The sequence below is a fragment of the Gossypium arboreum genome, chromosome 5, assembly GCF_025698485.1.
Source record: "Gossypium arboreum isolate Shixiya-1 chromosome 5, ASM2569848v2, whole genome shotgun sequence".
Classification (NCBI taxonomy): Eukaryota; Viridiplantae; Streptophyta; class Magnoliopsida; order Malvales; family Malvaceae; genus Gossypium; species Gossypium arboreum.
In genome coordinates this window covers 79,528,508-79,551,146 of record NC_069074.1, presented here as the reverse complement: position 1 = coordinate 79,551,146, position 22,639 = coordinate 79,528,508, and the positions used below count along the sequence as shown (strand labels likewise).

At 30.6% G+C, this 22,639-nt stretch overlaps 2 protein-coding genes across 2 annotated transcripts; one reads left to right on the top strand and one right to left on the bottom strand.

Moving 5' to 3' along the window:
* Nucleotides 1–9,795: 9,795 nt before the first annotated feature.
* Nucleotides 9,796–13,932, bottom strand: LOC108450582 (C2 domain-containing protein At1g53590-like). The gene is made up of 13 exons (XM_053027594.1): nucleotides 13,586–13,932; nucleotides 13,420–13,494; nucleotides 12,982–13,125; nucleotides 12,755–12,850; nucleotides 12,559–12,690; nucleotides 12,176–12,328; nucleotides 12,042–12,083; nucleotides 11,898–11,946; nucleotides 11,736–11,828; nucleotides 11,465–11,648; nucleotides 10,972–11,094; nucleotides 10,906–10,909; nucleotides 9,796–10,862 (listed from the first exon to the last, which is right to left on the bottom strand). Exons 1-13 carry the CDS (start codon nucleotides 13,721–13,723, stop codon nucleotides 9,858–9,860), a joined length of 2,238 nt encoding a protein of 745 aa, XP_052883554.1. The 5' UTR covers nucleotides 13,724–13,932; the 3' UTR covers nucleotides 9,796–9,857.
* Nucleotides 13,933–20,535: 6,603 nt separating this feature from the next.
* LOC108450849 (E3 ubiquitin ligase PQT3-like) lies at nucleotides 20,536–21,525 on the top strand. The gene has a single exon (XM_017748620.1). The coding sequence runs from the start codon at nucleotides 20,536–20,538 to the stop codon at nucleotides 21,523–21,525; it is 990 nt and encodes a 329-aa protein (XP_017604109.1).
* Nucleotides 21,526–22,639: the final 1,114 nt, after the last annotated feature.

Below are 22,639 nucleotides of genomic sequence, written 5' to 3'. Positions count from 1 at the left end.
CCAAGCCCCATTACAACCTTGTTAAAGACCTTTTGATTTGTGTATCATCTCATTTATAGTGGTGGAGATTTGATTTTCATGCAAGCCTATGGTAATAGCTTTTCATGTTTAACTATTAAGTGTTTAATTATTAACTCTTTAAACTTTGAGTGATTTGCGTGAATCTTTAGTGAGGATGTCAACCCTTGTCGATTTGGAATTAAAGGTAATTACTTAGATAAATAGGGGTTCCTACGATTTTATGATTAAAATACTCAACTTGGATTGTTTGAGACTTTTAATGTTCTTTTAACTGAATTCTCAATGTATAATTATCTGTGGATTATTTTGAACACATTTTTTATAAAAATTATAAGTTGAGAAGAATGCATTTTAATTGTGAGTTGAGGATTTTGCTTGAGGACAAGCAAATGCTTAAGTGTGGGGATATTTGATAAACCTCAAATGTAACATATTTTAATCCCATGCTTGGCATATTTTTGAATGATTTATCATAAGATTCAGTGAATTTGATGCTCCTAATCCTTTAATTTCATATTTTATATCCAGATGATCATAGGAAAGCGAAAAGTGCAAGAAAAAGGCCAAAAACAGACAATAGGTTATTTCAGTGTTGCACACTGCCCAGATACTTCTACACAGGTAATCCACATGCCCGTGTGAGACACACGAGAAGACCACACGTCTGTGTGTCATGGCGGTGTCGACTTAAAACCATATCAAATTTGCACACAGCCTGAGCACCATCACACGGGGGTGCCACACGGCCGTGTCCCTATCGAGACCTATTTTAATTCTACTCAGAAAAGGCTAATTTTAGGCTATTTTGGGCATTCCAAAGTCTATTTAAACACATGAGAAGAGGATCAAAGGGGACATAGAGAGTAGAAGGCAGAAAATACTCGAAGACAGCCATTGGAATTAGCTCGAAAGCAGGATTTACTTCAAGACTGAAGATCTCTATTCAATTTCTACTGAAGTTTTTGGGTTTCTTTATGTTTTGTTATTTTCTCAATTTTGAGATGTTTTCCCCCATTGTTATGAACTAAATTCCTTAAATACCTAGGGCTAATCTTATTATCTTTTGAATTATATGATAAATACTTGTTCTTATTCTTAATTATGAGTTTTAATCCATACTTTAATATTCTAAGATATTAATTCAGGTTTTGATGTGCTTATTCAGTAGAGCAAAAGTCCTTGTTTAATAGTAGATCTTCTATAATTAAGCGGAGTTGCATGCAATCCTAGAGATAGGACGACATAAATCTGTCAGATTAGAGTCAAATATAATAAAGGAATCTATAGATCAAGTTAATGCGACAATAGGGGTTTTAATTAGAAAGAGATTTCAATTAATCAACCTAGAGTCAGTTATTTTTAGTCTCGAGAGAGATATTAACATAGGCTAGGGATTTCTACGGATTAAGTCAAGTGAATAAATCGTCTAATTCAAAAGTAATAAGTGAAGTCTAAGTGTATTCTTCCTTACGTATTGTCTTCTCCATCGGTTTTTCAAAAAAAAATATTTTCCAACTTTTATTTCTGTCGCGTTATTAGTTAATTAGATAGTTAATCTTAGTTTAAAAATATCCCTTTAATTCTTAGGCTAAATAATAAAAAGATAGTAATTACTAGTACTTTTAGTCCTTGTGGATACGATATTTCCAGTCTCACCATAACTATACTATTGTTCGATAAGTGCGCTTGCCCTAGTCGAATTTTTAGTTAGTTTAGCGACTATTAGTGACCTAAGTTAGAGAGTTACACGGGCTGGAACACGGCCGTGTGTCCTTACTTCGAATGTCTACATGGCCCTATGACCCCTGCACTGTGAACAATTTCATCTTTTTCCTTAAGGTTCAAAATGTTTTACAATTAGTCCCGAATCGATTCTAATGTATTTCTTGGGCCTTGAGGGCTCGAATAAGGGACAATATGCATTTGTTTGAATGAAATTGCTATGAATTATGAAATTTTTTGAATCGAATTTTTTTAGTTACGATTTTACGAGAACGTTTCATAATCCTATTCCAGCGACAGATATGGGTTAGGGGTGTTACAAGAAATATCATCTTCTTCCTTAAATTCTCACCATCCACCATTTCTAAACAACTGAGAAAGCTTCAAACCCATTTAGTGCATTTTACCATTATTGCATTTAAGTCCCTAAGTCATTTTTCTTTGGATTTTTTATAAATTTATGATTATGGGAACTTGATTTAGCTAGACCATGTGTTAGTTTGTTCAATTGTTGAAACTTTATCAAGTTTTCATTGTTGAGAAATTGATGAATTAAGCTTGAAATTGATAGGAATTAAGTTTAGATTATGATAAGGACTAAATTGTAAATCTTATTAAGTTTGGTTGTTAATTTTGTAATATTAGGGGCCAAATTGAATAAATTAAAAATCTATTATGAAATTATGTTAGGAATAGAAAGTATAGGGTCCCTAATGAAAGAATGTAAAATCGAATTTTAATTCGATGCTAAATATCAAAAGATATGCATATCCCGAGTTTAGAGACTAAATTGAATAAAATACTAAATATGTTTGACTTTGTATTTAAATGTGAATTGGTTGAAAATTGATATTGTTTATCTATTGTATTATCGTGCGTAGCTAAAGATGAGATCGAGCAATCGAGGGGGAAACGAAAAGTGAGAGTTTTCAACAAGTGACGTGAAATTCCGATTTGTACTTTTATGATTTGAGATCAATTTAATTTTTGCGTATTGCATGATTGAGAACCGAGATGAGTATATAATGGTTATATGAATTTATTTGTTATAATTGATATTGAATTCGAGATAGTGGGCTGAATTGAACAAAACAAAAAGTAGCAAGATTCAATTGAAACATAATATGTTAAATGAAAATGGTTTGAACTATGCTATGTGGTATTGGTTTTATATGTGAATTGGTAATGATGATATCCAAATTGGTTATATGATGTAAATGAAACATTGATTACCCTATTAGTTGTAAGTACAGGGTCGGATATAGTTGGCATGCCATAAGGTCACGTTTAATAATTTGAGACCATCGTTGCCGGGCAACCTGGGTTGGTAGAATGTTCATATATAGTCATCGTTTTCAGGCAACTAGGAATGACAAAATAATCAAATTATGTAAACCATATTTTTCAGGTAACCCATGGTGATAATATGTACATGTTTCAGAGTCATCGTTGTCAGGCAACCCGAGGTGACAAAGTATTAGATCCATGTATCTATTCTAATTCCGTGTTTGGTTAACAGGGTTATAAAAACATGAAATGGTAACATGATAAGTGAGGTGAATGTAATTGAAATAATATGCGTGTATACATTTGATATGTGGAAAAATGACATCATGTGAAAGACCATATATTCAATTTAAACAAGCCTTAGGGCCTGATTTGAGTATGAACGAGCCAATAGGCCTGAGAGTGATTGAAACGATGAAATGAAATTGAGCATTTAAAGTGATGAATATTTATGTCTATGTATATGCACATTGATGATGATATAAAATGAATAAGTAGGATTTGAAATAAATGGAAAGCGATTATGTAAGTATTAGAAAGCATGGTATGAAATAATCATATGAATTGGTGGATTAGATTATGCTTTAATTTGGTATGCTATAAAATGAAAATGTTGGTATCCTAATGTTGAATGGTATGATATGGTAAGTTTAAGTGCAAATGTTTAGTGAATTGGTGTGCAAATTTGCTATATATATTCACGTCATGTCTTCATGGAAACTATTGACATAAATGGTATGTGAATTAGTTAACATTAGACTTGAATTGATTGTGTTCACTTGTTAATGTTTCATTGACTTGAATTATGAAAGTATCACTGAGCTTTACCGCTCAGCGTACGGTTTGTTTATTCTGTGCACAAGTTTAGGTGGATCTCGAAGTCCCAAGACTTGATTCAGCATCCAATCAGCAATCTTCGACTCTACAAAGTTTTTATAGTTCTTTATAATTTGAAAAATGGCGGGTACCTAGGGTTGAACCGATTATTAGGTTGCAAATGGCCTATTTTGTGTACTTGAGTAATGGATGAATGATAATGTAATAGTTTATACATAACTGAGGCCTATTTGGGTTGAACCATGAAATTGAACATATATATATTGTTGATGTCATTTCGAGTCTTGGGATTATGCTTATTTTGTTAAATGATAGGTTGAAACCAAATAGGATTGAAATTGTTGTATTCTACCTACAGAGTCGCGACACCACCCCATGGATGTCACAACACTAGCTTTCAACATCGCAACGCCCCTTGTTGATTCACAACGCCAATTCGATAAAGTTTGGAAACTTCACATTTTAGTCCTCACCTATTTTGGAGGTTATGACATTGCACCTCTAAAGTTGCGACTCCAACTTGAAATGTTTTGAAACTTTGCAGTTTAGTACTCCAATAACCTGGGTTATGAAAATAGCTTTCGTAAGCTTGTATAAACCCCAGATAGGATATTATATTATAAAATAATGATGTAATGATCATGTCAATGGATATAATATGATAAATCAATAGAAATTATGTTACGATTAATTGGGGTTACTCTAGCAATGAATGTGACATCCTGTAGCTCAGACCCAGTGATCAGGTCGAGAATGGGGTGTTACACATTGTTTGTCAATTCACCCCAAAAAATAGATGGAAAAGTTAACGTTTGTTAACTTTGGTAGCGTGTCATACATGTGAATGGTCGCATGTCATACATGTGAATGTTCGCGTGTATGACATGTTAGCAATTAATTAATTTTTTAAAAAAATTAAAAAATTATTTTAATATTATATCTTCTAAATAATTTTAATAATTTTTTAAATTTTTTATCATTTTAATTTTTAAAATTAATTAATTGCGTAAGTGGCATATATATGGCAATTAACGCAGATGCCACATTAACAAAATTAATTAAAGTTAATTTTTCCATCCATTTTGGGATAATTTGACAAATAATATAATTTTAAAGGTTAAAAAAGTGATAAATTAAATTGAGGGTTAAATATTTTTTTAAATACCGATCATTTAATAATAACTAGTAGTTAATAATTATAATGCACTTTGTGCTACGTTTAAAGAATTCCTCGTTATTTGTTAATTAAATATAAATTTATTTTTATCAAATATATGATTTATTTAATTACAATCAAAGAAAAATATAAAAATATAATTCTAATTTTATTGAATTAAATTAAGTTTACGAACATTAAATAAAATTTTACATTAAAAAAATAACTCGCACATCGTGCGGGAATATTCCTAGTTAGGTAAAATTCCATTTCTCATGGTTTAATATCCCTTGAGGTCCTCATATATTTTATTCCCTTATGGTCTTGCTTAACTTGCTAATTTGAATAATTTACCCGTCTAATCTTTTCAATTGCTTATCCAATTTCAATTTAATCCATACCCAAAATTTGCAATTTATAATTTTATCACTTTTTAATGCTTTAATGAGCAATATTAATTTATTCTCATAGAAAATTTTGTATTTATATTACCAACATTTTATATATTTAATAACACCGAAATTATTGGTGCGTTACAAGATGTGAAAGAGAATGGGGTCTAATGGTTGTTATAGTAAGACCAACTCCAGTGGAGTAGATGTGATAGCTGAAGGGCTAAGTGAATTGGGATTGGAGTGTAGGGTTTTAAGTGCCATGACTATCACAATATTTGTTAGGAAGATTGGTTTCACTGTTGGGAGGGTTATTTCAAATTCAGGAATCAAGTTAGTTTTAATGGCGAGATCCATAGCTCTTTCCTCATTCTGTCAGCAGTGCAAATGATAATGATGATTTTTTAGAATAAGAGGTTGAGGGTAGTTTTTGAGAATGGCCCGAGTTTGTGGTTTAGTACGCTTTCAGATTCTGAAGTTAAAAGGCAGGGATGAATGTTAATAACAAATATTATAATAATAAGGCCTAAAAAAATGTCGAAGATGAACATATTACCTATTTAGTTGGAATATCTCTGGATTTTAAGGTTGTTGATTATAATATATGTGTGGACATTAGGTTGTTCCTTGTGTCACAAGCTGCAGAATCAAGGCACTCTTTAATCCCTCTTATTTATTGGGGTCATTTGGTGAGGTATGACTGACACATTGCTTGGAAGAAATTGAAGGTTCATTTACTTGAATTTTAAGTAAAATGTAAATACTAGGTAAATTTTATTTTATTAGGATAATTATTGTAAACCCTAGAAGATAAAGATGTATAGAGTTTTAATCCTTTATAAGTTTCTTATTGTAGATGGGAATTAATCTTAATCGTTGAGGTATTTCAATTTACACCGTTAAATCTAAAGAAGCTCAACTATAAATAGAAATATTCCTCTCTTATTTTTTAATTATTTGATTAATAGTAAAAATAATTTAAAATTCAATTTTTATTAAATAATAATTAATTATTCAAATTTTATTAATAATGAAAATTAAATTTATTATACTTAATTCACAATTATTTGGGTCAATTGTTTAAACTCATTGTTAAATCAATTAAAATTTTCAAACACATCATAAATAATAAAAAAGTTTACTAACATCATTTAAAACTAATAGAGATTTAATTTTATAAAATTTATTACTTAATAATTATTTAAATATTTTATATTTCAACATTTTGAATGTGGATTGTAAATTAAGTCAGCAAGCAAAACAATAACTTTAAATGCATCTTTTAAAAATAAAATTTAGTAAGTAATAATTTTAAAAGAATTAAATCTCCATTAAAAATTATTTAATTACTTTATTACATTCTAATATCTTAAATAAATAAAATGAGACGAACTGAGATTAAAAAATCAATAAAAACACTCAACCTGAAGCAATAAATTATATGAACACGTTGCAAATATATAAATATATACATATATAAAAGAATTATTAACATGACTTGTATATATCTATAATTAATTATTAATTAACTCAGTGTTCGATTGAGTGAAAAATTTCAAGTTCGTGAGTCTTATTTTATAATCTTAACTCAATTTGAAATTTTTTCAAATCGAGTCAAGTGAAATAAAATTCAAGTCAAGTCAAATCAAATAAAATTGTTCAAGTTAAATTTAAAAAATTAAACATGTCAAATAAAAATATTGTTACAGTATAACTAATTCTATGTTAAAGCACATAAATTTGAAACTATATATATTTGAAAAAAATTTAAAGCAAAATAATAAAAATAACTAATTCTATTTCGGTACTAAGGGTGGGCTAATAATCCACAACGGAAGGCATTCTACCCAATAAGGCAGATACTTCGGATCCCATGATATTGTTTATAGATAGAAGTACGTCTTGTTCATTAACATCTCGGAAATATTCCGCCGTAGTTAGTGCAATCAATCCAACTCTCATATGAGCTCTTGGTGGTTCATTTATCTGATCGTAGACTAAAGCCACTTTTGATTCTGCAAGATTTTGTTCATTAATTACTCCATATTCTTTCATTTCATGTAAAGATAATTTCCTTCACAAGCCCATTCACCTATTCCGCCAAATACGGATACGCCTTTATGAGCTTTGGCAATGTTGTTGATCAATTCCATAATGAGTATTGTTTTACCTACTCACCCCCCCCCCCAAAAAAAATAGTTCGATTTTTCCTCCATGACGATAAGGAGCTAAAAGATCGGCTATTTTAATTTCTGTTTCCAAAATAGATAATTTTGTATCTAATTGTATGAAAGCATGCGCTAATTTATGAGTAGGGTACAATTAAAATTATTATTTTAAAAAAATTAAAATTTTAACCTTTTATAATTTTTTCAAATTTTATATTTTTTAAAATGTAAATTTTGAAATTTTTACAAATATTTTGAAATTTAAAAATTATTTTGAATTTTTAAAATTATTTTGAATTATTTTTTGTAATTTTGTTGAGAGAAGGATCAATTTACTTATTTTCAAAGTTGACAAGGACCAAAAGGGTATTTACACTAATATGTTATTTGAATTATTCGAGTAATTTAAATTGCGAAATTCAACTCGAATCAAGTTATTTGAGTTGGTTCGATTAACTCAAAATTTTAATTTTTTTTTATTTTTCAAATTGAATCAAGTTTTGGTTAACCTTAAACTCAATGCTATAAACTTTGTTAAAAAATTCAATAACATAACAAACCTACTTTTACATACAATTATGAAAAAAAATATAGACAATGTATTAGAAATAAATTAAAAAATCAAACAATGGTAAAATATACTAACAATCACTTAACTTTAATTTTAATAACAAAATAATCACTTAATTTTTAAAAAATAACAAATTAATTATTAATGTTATCGAAAAATGATAAATCAATCATTTATATTTTCCGTCATAGGCCTAACCGAACAAATGATATAACCAGATAACTAACTAATGTGCCAAGCAGTGGAAACCTAATCTAACTCAAGCCCAACTCTAAATTTTGAGATAAACCTAAACTCATCTCTATTATAGCTCTAGATTCACCCTAATAAAATTCTCTATAATGAAAGTCTGAAACCTCCAAACAGAATCTTGGCATTGGTAATCGGCCTATAGATTTCTAGAGAATATTGTAACTCCCCACTACCCTTATTTTCAGCTTGAAAATATTTGGGAAAATTTCCAATTTCTAACTCAAAAACATAATTTTTTTTCGACTTATTTGATTCTGGGTCACCATAAAATAGTTTACTTTAGCTAAAAGTTTCAATCTTTGTTAACCCTTTTCTTCATTTAACATAAAATAGTTAACAACAAGAGAATTGGTTAAGAAAAAAACAAAGCAATAGGTTCAATTAAGGTAATAAAAAAATGAGGAAGGCATTGGGTTTTTGTTGGTTCATTTACCTGGAAAGAGGGTCTTGTTTGAACATGTTGAGAGGGGGCTTAGAGTGAGACAAAGCAAAGTCGATAAGGCCTAGACAAAAACGTTTGCTGTGAGCATAGGAATCCTTATCTTTGACGGCCATCTCGTGGCCTGTTTCAACGCACTTGAGTCTGCCGTTAGGGAGTTCCGAGAAGGTTGCAGGTCCGAGCAAATTGGTCCCTTCTTTCTTTCCGCCGCCGCCTCCTTTCTTTTCTTCACTTGCCTCCTCCATTGCCGCTATTAATTGTTATGGCCATTGCCTGGGTGTTCTCTTCTGCTTTCCCTTAAATTGCCCACACCGGAATCTAAGTCAGCGTCTCCATTTCTCCTCCTCTTTTTCTTCTTTTTCTCTTCTTCTTATTCTACTGCCCAACTAAGGTTATTAAATTGGACTGTTTAATTGACAACAAGCACTTCAACGTGACAGGTTAAATGTCAAGTTAACTTTCTGTTCCATCTATAATGGAAAATTGTTACATTTGTTATTTTTTAAAAGTAAAATTTATTATTTTGTTATTAAAATTAAAGTTAATTGATTAATGGTGTACTTTTACCTATCAAATAATTGAATGATCTTAAAGAAAAGCAAAAAAAAAAAAAAAAAGCCAGAGCAAAATCTTGTATAACTAGTATGAACATAGTACAGATTGCACGACATATATAGGTACATACAAAAATCGAAACATTGTGGTACTAATACCACGTCGTTTTACACATATTTATATGGTATTGACTACCCTTGCTGTACCACTACCACTATTCTTCAAAATTTACCTTAATATTTTATAGCTAAACCTAAACTTTTTCACTTATACTCAAATAAGCCCTTTAACTTCAATTATAACTAAATAACCCCCAACAAAAATCAACCTTTCCCTTGAAATAAGAGCTTACTTAAGTATAAACCTAAAAGGATTATTTAAGTGTAAACAAGGACTTATCTTAATAAAGCAGTAAAGTTCAGAGGCCTTTTTTCAATATATATATATTAACCATGTTTTATTTATCCCCCATAGAATTTCTTCTGGACTTGTTTCTTACACTCCAAGTATGGTTTAGGAACTTTAATTTCCAAGACTGATCAGTCACTGCATTACTGAGTTTATTGGAGTTGTTCACCTCATTATTATCTTCTTTTCGTCGCTCAATCGTGATTGCTTGATCAACTTGGTTGCTTGAATCCAGCACGATGTCAAGTTTCTGAGTTTCGGTATTGCCACTCGAAGCTGTGGAAACAGGATTGGAAGCCGTTGGTAATCTCTTGTCCGCGGGGGATGACACTGATTCATCACCAGAGGATTCGGATTCTAGCGTAAACTCTTGGTCGACCATAGATGATTCAAGTAATTTGCTTCCTTTAATGGAAAGAACACATTTGAGCCGACTAGCAGATTTCTCGGCATGTTTTAGAAAACTCTTTGCCATACCTTTCATTCTGCTAGGGCTTTCGGAGCTGCTTTCATTAGAACTCGAGCTTTCTTTGTTTGAGACCTTTTCGGTCGAAGGTACTGGAAGATTGTCATCTGGGGCTAACTTCACAGCATCTTCCTTGTCATTAACAGCTCTGAGGTTAGAATTTGGAGTTTGAACCACCTCTTCTAGGCTGTCCGAGTGACTTTTGGAACTGTTAAATGCCAAACTTATCTTCTGAAGACCGCGCTTAACTCGGTTTATTTTCGCTTCGGGGGAACTGCTGCTGTCACTTTTAGGGGATTCAGATCCTCCTGAAAGGGTACCGCCAAAAGAATCAGTAGACGCCCCATCAATCTGTGTTTCACTGCTCCTACCCTTCCCTTTTCTCGGTTCTTCACTTCTTGGCTGGTGAACCCATATAGAGGTTTCTTGTTGTCCTTCAATGTTTATAGGCTCAAAATGATCTGGTAAGTTCTGAGGTTTCTTCAAGGGTACAGGTGAGGATGAACCTTTATCAGAAGCTTTAGCTGGTAAGGCTTTTTGTGTGTCTTCTTTGTTTAATGCTTCGGCATCAACTGTGCCATTATTTCCCTGTGTAAATTGTCCACAGACTCGATTTTAAGTTTTGACACACTACTCTTTACTTCTTAAAAGCATTTTTCATATTTAAGATTGCAAAGAGAAGTTAGAATAAGTTAGCTTAGTGTTATCTTCAACCACGGTTATTGCAAGATGCAACCTTCCGGTTTTACCACTTTGAAGAGTTAACCACATGTCATGTCTCCGGCCACCACGAAAATCATGGATATTCACTGTGCATTTACTGTAAATTGTAGCAAATTAAATTATTATGTCCGATAAGATCCAAAACTAAGTAGTATGATTAAGCAACAACGGCAACCTAAGAGGAAATGAACATTAAGATCACAAAGCAACAATTAATAATCGCAAGCCTCACGGATTACTACTGGTAACAAATCCCTTTTTTTTTTCAATTGCAACAATGCCACAATTGTGTAAAACCGGGGCAAAGAATAGATCCATTTTCATAGAATTAAATATAAGATATGGAAACATGTGCATTTCACAATTTTCTTGAAGTGTTGAGGCCAAGGTAATCGGAAAGAAGATGCCATTCAAAGAATTCAAAAATGAGTACAGAATGCAGTTATTATAGAGGTTCAGAGACAAACCCAAGGGTATCATCGACAAAATGATCTTTATCGCGAACTACGATAACTAGTAAATTAGGTGACCTCCATGAGGAGATGGGGATCATGAATTCCTCATGCCATTTTGGAAACAAAGTTTTCTTATGTGTCTTCGTCTTGAATCTATATGAGCCAAGTTGTCCCTTCACATATGGATCAGCCAATCCTGAAAACTTGTATCCAGTTCCCATCATTGACTGTAAAACCAGACAATACATAATGGGAAAGTTGAGAAACGGGATTTATAGCTAACCATTAGAATCTGAAGGTTTCATATCTGCTGCTTCGACAACTTCAACCTTGGCATGAGCACGAGGTCGATTCTCATTAACAGTAAACCAATTTTCTGGAGTACATAACCAGTAACACGTATTAACTCGCAACAATCATTAATCGGTTATGAAATCAGAAATACCTGGCTGGGGTGAAGCAAACTTCAAAACGTCAACAACGAGCATATTTGGCTGCAAAACAAGGAAACATTTAGAGCTAATTGCATCTGAAAATGCAACTTGTTTGCATGAGAAAATGGTTGGTGCACAAAGTTGACAAAACTGACCTCAACGAGTGTCTGTTCAAATGCTAGAGAGAGAAGCTTATCCTAGAAAAAGGGGATACACAATATGACCCAGAGAAAAGACGAGAGAATAAAAAGAGAAGATAAAGATTTAGCCTAAAGGAAATGATTATTACAAGCCATGAAGAAATTCCTGGAACTTCGGTAACATCAAGTCCATGATTAAAGATAGGTTTCACAGTCATCTGGAAATATGGAAGCTCAACAAAACATAATCGCAGACGACTAAGGAAAGGCCACTGCCTGAGAAACTTCACCCCAATTTTAACCTGCAAGACCAAAGAAAGGACAACGAAAAGAGTAATAACGGAAATTAAATAATGACAACTTAAAAGAAATATATATTTGCAAAAAAATGGAGTTAGAACTAAGTAATGCCATGTCTTGAATCTTAATGCAATCTGACACTTATGTACATATATCCAGATGCAGTCCTACAGTTCTTAAACATTGATAGTCAATACTATGGCGAAAATAACAGTCATGTATTTATCGGTACCTTAATTTCAACATGCATGCCTGTTATATGCAACTTTGCCCACATCCCGAATCCCAATCTTTTCCTTAGTTTCACAGCAAGAACTGCATTCATGTCATCCGCTGTGAGAAAATTCATTCCCAACTCCATTACCTGCATGCATTTTATTGTAATTTCTACCACCATACAATTCGAGACTGGAAATCACAGAAAGTACCAAGTGGTCGTCATCCGGGGATTGGTGAAGAACCCTCATCCCTGTAAACAACGGTGCATTTCTTCCTAAATATAAGTGCTGAACCACAGCTTTTTTCTGCATGTATAACATCAAAAGCTCACAAAGTGGATCGAAATAGATCATCTATTGGTCATTGCAAGTAACATTCACAGGCCTAAACACGAATGTCGGTATTGTTAATTACTAAGAAAGAAAAAAAATCATACAGCAGTCCATGGTTTGTACTTATCCAAGAACCACGGTATGATCGGAAGCAGAATCTTCTGGGACACAATCCGTTCTATACAAATCGGCCATATCTTCTCAACAGCATGGTTTAACCAACGAACCGACTCCGACTCCGAAAACACCTGAAGATAAAAGATAAGGCCAACAAAGCATTCAAGGGACAGATAATATTACAATATCAAAATCAAGAATCGAAAACTTGAACCCATCTCCATTAAACCAACATAAAAGAAAATAAATTAACCCATTAGAGCCAATGTAAAGAAAGCAAAAACTCCATTAATCATGAATAAGAATTACCCAGTTGCAAAATTATATCTAAAATGACTGATAAATAAAACAAACACAATCAGAATATTACAAATCTATAGAATATTAAAAGAAAAAAAGAAAGAAAGAAAGACACTGAAAATTACCCCCCTTCTATAAGATTGCTTTCTTTCCTTATACTCCAATTTCTTCCTCAATCTCATTATATACCTTGCATGAACCTTCAATCAACAAAGAAATGAATAAACTAACTGAAATTTGCGCAACAAAAAAAATCCAATAAAAAAAATCAAAAGAAATTTCTGAAATTACCGAGTAGAGATAAACGAGAGAGACAAAATAAGCAACTGCATTGCAAAGATTGAAGCAAGAGAGCAGCCAAAGCAGCATAAAAATCAACCCAATGTGATGCATTATTGAAACCTCCATGAATTCCATTTCTAAAATCATCTTTATATTCCAACTAATTAAGAAAAGATCCTTAGCTTTTTCAGTCACTTTCAATAACCCAAACCACCACCACCATTAAGAAAGAAGAAAAGAACTTTCCTGGAAATTTCCAATGGAAGAAGAAACAACAAAGAAGGAATGTGAATGAAATGACTTGAATTGAAGGGAGTTTGTTTGTCTGAATTTGATTTAAGGTATCATACGAAAGGATTGACAGTTATTGAAGTAGCAATTTTGCATTTTATACTACGACAAACATGAGACCAGTAAAATTGTTAGCTCAATAAGGGTACTATTGTCATTTAGAATAATTCCATGGCTTAGCTTAACTGTCTCTGTTATTTGCAAATAATATGTATATATTTTAAGGTCTAAATATTACTCCGATATAAGGGTGAGCATTCAATTGAATCGAGTAAAAAATTTTTGAGTTGACGAGTCCTATTTTATTATCCTAACTTGATTAGAAATTTTTTCGAATAGAGTAGAGTGAAATGAAATTCGAGTCAAGTCAAATTGGGTTAAATTAAAAAATTAAACATGTCAAATTAACATATTGTTATAGTATAACTAATTCATGTTATAGCACATAAAATTGAAACCATATGTATTTAATAACTTTTTCAAAACAAAATAAAAAATACTTTAATATGGTAAACTTAAATCTTTAATTAACTTATTTAGGTTTAAAAATAATTATTCTAGAAATTTTAAATGTTTTAATTTCTTTATATATTTTTATAATTTTTATAATTTTAAAAAATATAAATTTTAGAATTTTATAAATATTTTGAATTTTAAAATCATTTTAAAATTTTAAAATTTTAAAATTATTTTATTTTTTGTAATTTTGTTGAGGGGTGACCAATGTGCTCATTTTCAAACTTGGTAGGGACCAAAAGGGTATTTATATCAACCTATTATTTGAATTATTTGAGTTATTCGAATTGTAAAACTCGATTCAAAATCGAAATTCAAATTACTTATTTGAGCTGGCTTGAATAATTCGAATAATTCGATTTGATTAACTTAGAATACGATTTTTTTAATCGAATCAAGTTTTGCTCACTCCTACTCTAGTCCCTATTCTATTCGGGCTATTGAAATTTAGCCGTTTTACTTTTATTTTCAAGAATTTCATTTTTTTCTATTTGTTTAATTTGAAAATTAAAGCTTATAAAACTCTTAATAGATTTTCATTAAATTTAAATATGTGATGTTTTAATATTCAAAGTTTCATTTAAAATTAAAGTCCAATTGATGATACATATCTAAATTTAACGAAAATCGATTAATAGTACTATCAATTGGACTTTAATTTTTAAAATCAAACAAACAAAGGGACTACATTCTTGAAATTAAAAGTAAATGTTTTAAATTTTAAAAGTCCAAAAAGTACAAGGATTAAACTAAATTATTAAAAAAACACCATTTTTTTTTTAAAATTTACCGAATTTGAAAAATTATGAGACTAGGTGATTTCAGGGTTTCACATGTTTTCTTAAGCGATGTGGGATGTTGGATATAGGCATATATAGACTTATAATTCATTTATTGCTTATTTTCTTAAGCGATATGGTATATGAGATATGATTATATATAAACTTAATTAAAAAAAAAAGAAGACAAACTTACACATGTAGTAACACATAATATTTTATATATAGATATTAAATTCTTGAACTGTAGGCCAATCTGATGATTTTTTGAAAAGTATATAATCATTCCAAATCACATTTCTTTGAATATAATTATCCTATGCATGCACTTAAATTAGTAATTTTATCTAATTAATTAACAAATAAAATTTTCATTGAAATAAATAAAACATTACATACTGTATGAAGAAAAATAATCATGAATCCTATGTGGTAGTTTGATGGTTAAGAATGTTCACCGTCCTAGGTATAGCCTGAGTTTGAGTTGTATTAATCACGTTAATTGTTCGGGCTTTACCATATTATTGTAATTTATCTAAATAGAAAAGAAAAATAATGATGGTTGACTATTTAACTTAAGGGTAAATTTCCCTTTTATTAATTAGAATTCAATTTTTGTGATAAAAGAAAAACTATATTAATTAGAATTGTATTCGATCATTTATCTTCTTATGTCATATCTTATATTAATTATAAATATAAATATAGTATCAATTTTTCATATAAAAATATAATATAAATTTCTATTTATATGTCAAAACTATATAATTTCTATAAATAATTATTTGGTGCGTTAACAACAAAAAAGAATTTAATTTCACAAATAAATGGAAAATTATCATATACCTTTGAGTCGTATTTATAAATTAAAAAAATAGATCGATATTAATATTTCATGTGGAATTAAAAATTATAAAAGAGAAAAAAGTTTTTATAATATTTTATATATAGATATTAAAAATATTGTTATTGTCACTTCTAGTGTTGATAGTTGGCAACGTTTTGGTAAAGTTAGTCTAGTCTTGTAAGTTTTAAAATAATGGCTTAATTCAATGATTTTTTTAAAAGGGCATTTATTACTTAATTAAACTATTATTAATATTTTTATCTTAATTTTTAAGAAATATTATGAAGATCCTCTTTTAAAAAATGAGGGAAGTATGGATATTATATTAAATAATATTATGAAGTAACATGCTTATACTATTTATAATTAAACTATATTGAATAATAATAAATAATTATGGGTTAGTATTTAGTTTATTGTCAGTATAATTTTTATTCTATAAATAATCTTAAAAATTTCATGTGTCACATTTTTAATATTTGACTATATTCTTATAGGATACTTGGCAATCCCTAACTCGCTTGTGGAATCTAAAATCTCCATTGACAATGTATCAAATAAATTTTCATATTTTTAGTCAATATATATTTTCCAAAAAAAATTGGAAATTAGAATTCTACAAATTTTTATATCCTTATTTAAATCATAAAAAGAAAAAACTGGAAACTAAACATTTTATTTTAGTGAGATTGGATATACATTCATTTTGATCCAAAAGTTGGAAATATTTTGGTTCCAGTGATTCTCATTTAAAAAGTTTTTACTATAGTTAGCGTCTAATTTTTGTCTAAAATTTTGATTTTTTTTAAATAAGAAGATTACTGGAAATTAAAATTTAATAAAAATTTTTATAAGGTAAATTACACATATAGTCACTCAACTATCAAAATTTTCATTCTAGACATTCAAAATAAAAAAGTTTGCAATTCAAGCATCCATGGTACGTAGTTCAGATTGTGTGACTATCCGGTACGTAGTTCGGATTGTGTGACTATCTGTGTAGTTTACTCTTTTTTATATTGTTATTTGAACAAGGAAAAAAATAAAGGTTAAATTCTACTATTAGACTCGGTACTTTACGTAAACTGTGAATTTAGTATCTGCATTCTAATTTGATCAATTTTAGTCCTTTTACTTTTCAGATTTTGAAATTTTAGTCCTAACCCAATAGTAACAATTAAATCTATTTGGTTCAATTATGTCATTAGTCTTGTATTATGCCTAAAGTTATAGATTTAGTCCAGTTCACCAATTGGACGATTCTTAGCGACTATATTTTTTGAATTTCAAAATTTTAGTCTTAATGCAAACATCATCCATCAAATCTATTAACTGATCTTTTTGTGAGCAATATGTGAAAATAATAAATAGACATAACATTACACATGTGAACAATTAGATTGGGCTTTGCTACTGTTGATAATCTTGAAAAATATTTGGGAGTTCCCTTATTGCACAAATGAGTAACCAAAGAGACTTATAGTTATGTGGTTTAGAAAATACACTGTCTATTGCAGGGTGTATCACCCTTGTAAAGGCGATGTTAGCTTCTATAATGATATATGTAATGCAAACAATAGTTCTCCTTAATAGGCTTTGCTTAATATGGAAATATTGTTACGTAATTTTGTGTGGGGAAAGACAGATGACCCAAAGGGGATCAGCCTTGTCAATTGGGAAACTTTGTGTCGTGATACGTTCTTTAATCAACATATACACATGCACATATATACTTTCTTTCAAGAACTTCCCTTAATATACACTCGATTACATTTAAATACTAATCAAGCCAAATTAACTTTAGACATAACATATTTTAGTATGGACTTTATCTGATAAAGAACTCTCAAAACATATGCGAAACTTTCCACACAAGCGAATAACCATTATCTCCCGCACAAGTAACATTGGATACATCAATGAGACTATAAAGAACTCTTGCCATACAAATTACACAGAATACACTAGAAAGGCTAAGTGAATCACATTACAAGAACAGTGCAAAAAATCACGTGTTTACTATCTCGATGGACTTTCACAAATGGTGCCATGAGTTTTTTTTTTCCTTATAGACTTATACATAGGTTGATAGTGGTCAAAATTTTCTATACATAATAGGTAAGGCTAATGATGTGATCCGAGATGCAGATAGTTTGTGGTTTCTAGGATTTGCTAGGAACATAGGGCTGTGTAAAGCATGTGAGGTAGAAGTCTAGGACAAACTTGATGGTCTTGAACATGCTTAGAACCTTGGTTGTCAAGATGTGTTGTTAAAATTAGATTGTTTGGAAGCATTACACCATATTTAGGGGAACTTGATGTTTAACCAGCTGGAATCGCACGCTGTAAATATGATTCGAGATTTGTTGAGGTATGATTGGAATGTCAACTTAACTCATGTGTATTGGGAATACAATAGGCTTGTTGATTGTTTAGCATAGGTTGTAGAAGGAATGGACATTTGCTTTCACCTTTGGTCTAAAACCCTTGATTTTGCTCTGAATGTGTTGCATGAAGACCTTATCGGTTTATCTGTTCCTAGATTAATTATCATGTAATAGTCTAAAATGCTCCTTTTTTAAACAAAAAAAATGGTTACTTTCCATTTTTGTGAAAAATGCTACTATATTATATCATATATATTATGTTATAAAAAATCATTATATTTTATTGACTAAATTATCTTTTGTATACTCCAAATTACACCTGCTCATGAGTCAGGTCATTTGTCCAAGCTTGAATGCCAACTCAAAAACTGAGGGAGTTTGGGCAAAAATACAATGCCTAAAAATGAGTTTGGGTAAAATTTAAGGTTCGTTTTCTATATGGACTGAATCTTGGGCAAGATTTTCTCGATCCAAAGATATTATGTTATAAAAAATAATTATATTAATTGTATATTAAATAATAATTATATATATGTTAGTTCGGAAGGACCAACTTGAGATCGCCGATAGGGAAGTTGAATTGGCCTTTGAGATGTTGTGGTGGAAGCAATAAAAATTGTGCAACAAAGAACACAATGAATTATAATGGTTCGACCCAAATTGCCTACTCCACTACCTTAGCTTACCACAACTAAAGATTTTCCCAAATTCACTAATTTGGTAACCTTTGAGGATAAAGTTTAACCTTACAACTCCTTTAAGATTTATGCCCCAAAATCTTAAGATTGCACTCCCTTAAGGTTTCTACTCAAACCTTAAGAATTAACCCTCTCTCAAAGAAAACAAATAAGTAAACTAAGAAGTAACCATTCCAAGATCAAAATGTTTGCCAATTAAGCACTAATACAAAGAAGAACACTTGAGCTAAATGAATTCAATAAAAGCTCACAAGTGTTAAGAAGAAAAGGTATGAAATAATTTAAGCTCTTAGGATGTTTTGATCGGTCTTTAAGCTTTACACATGTCTCATGTTGTTGTAGGACCTTTGGAAGATGGTATTTATAATGTCTAATTGATTTCCAACCGTTGTGGTTGTTGATGAATTGAATATAGCCATTGGTATTGAAATACCAGTTCATTCAATTCACTTGCAACATCGAATATCGGTACATACTAAAAGGGTATCGATTTTTTTTAATCAATGCAGATTTCAATGACTGTTGGAGCAGAGATATCAATACTTGCTAAAAGGTATAGATACTTTTTGAAAAGGTATCAATACTTTTTGTCATTGTTTGAAAAATCATGAAAATAGAATGTCAATTTGGTATCGATTTTAGAATTAGTATCGATATCTTCAAAACTATCGATACGCCAGGCTAAAAAGTATAACAATTCTGACTTGTTTAAAAACAGTTTTAACATGATTGAAAATGTTTGATTTAATTGAAACCATTTCAAATTGATTTTATCAATGTGTTCAACTTAACTTTTATTCAAAAACATTTTAATTTGTTATATCAAAACATATTATCAAATAAGTCTTAGTTTAACAATATACATACATATATATTAAATCACTAACCCAATAACAAATAAAATTCATTACCCAAAACCTAAAAAGCTTACCAAACAAAATAACCCAACCCAATATATAAAATTTTAAAATTATATTTAATACAATATAACAATTATTATATTTATTTTTAATATAATAAAATATTTATTTTATTTACAATAGTTTTTTTAATGTGTTAGAAAATTTTTATTTTAGAGTTTTTAATGCGTTTATTGTATTATATTTAAAAAATTATTTAAATAAAATAAATCTAAAAAGATAAAATATGAAAAGGCTAGCCCGAATTTATTTTTTTAAATTGGATCAAATTAAAAAAAATTATTTGTTAAACCAAACTAAACCTAAAGTAAAAAAATTAATTTAGATAAACCGAGCTACTATTATCCAAATGCTAATGAAAGTCTTGATATCCAAATGTTAATGAAAGTCTTGTTATCCAAATTCCCTCTTTTTTTCCCTATAAATTGTAGAAACCAAATTCAAATTTCATTCTAACATCTCGAGAAAAAAGAAAACCCCAATTCTCTCCTTTCATCAAACATTACTCCTCTGTTCCATCCATGGCGGTGGTGTATTACAAGTTCAAGAGCTCCAAAGATTCCCACTCCCTTCCCATCGACGGTCCTTTCATTTCACTCTCCGATTTCAAACACCAAATCTTCGCTTCCAAACGCTACGGTAATGGCAACGATTTCGATTTACTCATCTCCGATGCCAAAACCGATCAACAGTTGGCCAATGGCTCGTCTTTGATCCTCGCAAACTCTTTCCTTTTGATCCGTCGTGTTCCTCGACCGCCTGGATTACCCATCGTTATCGGCGGAGAAGAAAAACCCAATATCCAAACCAACTCACCATCTGTTGTTGTGAAAGAGGAGCTTCAAGAGCAAGGCTTCGATTTCGATGATTTCGGACTTGATTTTACTTCTATTTCCAACAACTCAATTGCGAAACCAGGAGATGCCCATTGTAAAGAAACCAAAATCGACCATAGGTTTAAAATTTCATCTGTTAAAACCCAGGGGAAGTGGCGGCCAATTCCGCCGCGGAGTTATGTCTGCCATCGATGCAATGTGGGTGGACATTATATTCACCATTGCCCTACTAACGGTGACCCTAAATTTGACCGTAAAAGGGCTTCCAACACATCCGATTCGAGCTCTAAAAGCTCTGGGATTTCGTACGCTTCGATTTCAACAACTTCGAGTAGCTGTAATTCCACGACAGTACCACCCGAACTTCACTGCCCTTTGTGCAAACAAGTACTGGAAGATGCTGTTTTGACGAGGTGCTGTTTCGCTAGTTTCTGTGAAAAATGCGTGAGAGATCGCATTGTTTCAATGGCTACCTGTGTTTGCAGAAGACAAATTGTGGCTGATGATATTCTTCCTAATATGACTCTTAGAGGTACTATCAACCGATTTCTGAATAATCAATCTGGAGGTGAAACTTCCGCCACGAAAAGGAAGCTCGTTAACGCAGAGAATGAAGATGAGGAACAAAGGAAAAAGACGAAGAAGACAGAGCAGAGACCGGTCATTAAGGCATGATAAATGAAGAAAGGCAGCAAAAGCAAGACAAGTTGAGAGAAGTAAAAATGTTTGAATGTATAGGTTGTACGTAAAATAGTTAGTATATGTATTGCATTTTTCTTTTTGAATATAAGCAAATATTGAATTTATTTTTCTGTTTCTTTTTCTACTCTTTTCTTGTGTTTCCAAATCCAATTATGGCATTTCTTGTATATGTTTATATGATTTTTTAATTATTATAAACTTATAATTACATATTTAATTCTCAATATTTACATACTTTATCAATTTAATTGATTTTAAAAATTTTAATAAATTTTAATTCTCTATATTTTAAATTCTATCAATTTAATTACCAATTTTTTCACCAATCACATTTTATTTTATTTTACCGCCAAATTCCTCCACACACTGGACGGACATATATTTTTACTAAAACAAACAAATTGTAAAGCCATTGACTTTTCCTTTGGTGACAACAAATTATACTCTCACCTCAACAAATTATACCGGCACGAGTATGCAAACAAAACTGTTATTTCTTTTTACTATTTTTTTTTTACTATTTTGTTGCTATTTTCTTATTATTTTTCACTATTTTGCTACAATTTCACTATTATATTATCATTATTTTGTTGTTATTGGATATTGTATATCTCTTGTTTTATTGTTACTTTTATTACTATTTTAGAGGTATTTTCTTGTTAAGTTGCATCTATCTTAATGTTATTTAAGTATACATATTTTTTAAAATTTATTTTCAATTTGTTGGGAAACATTCATGTTAATGTTTTTAGTATTTTTGATGTATTATATTTTTTAAAAATTAATACGAACAAGTCGAGTCAGGCAGGACTCAAGTTTTAACATTTTTATTCGAGTTGTGCTTGGGCAAAAATTTAGGCACATTTTTCGGGCTGGGACTGACTTGAACCTAACAAACGGGCCTAAAATTTTAGTTAGACCCGGCCCAAAATGTAACACCTAATTACCCAACCCAATCACCAAGTCTGAGCAACGGGATATCACATTTGTTGCCGGAGCAACCAACATCATTCGTTCCATAAAAAAATCTCAAATTGTACATTTAGACACATAGCCATGTCATAATTAATATACCAATATCTTAACT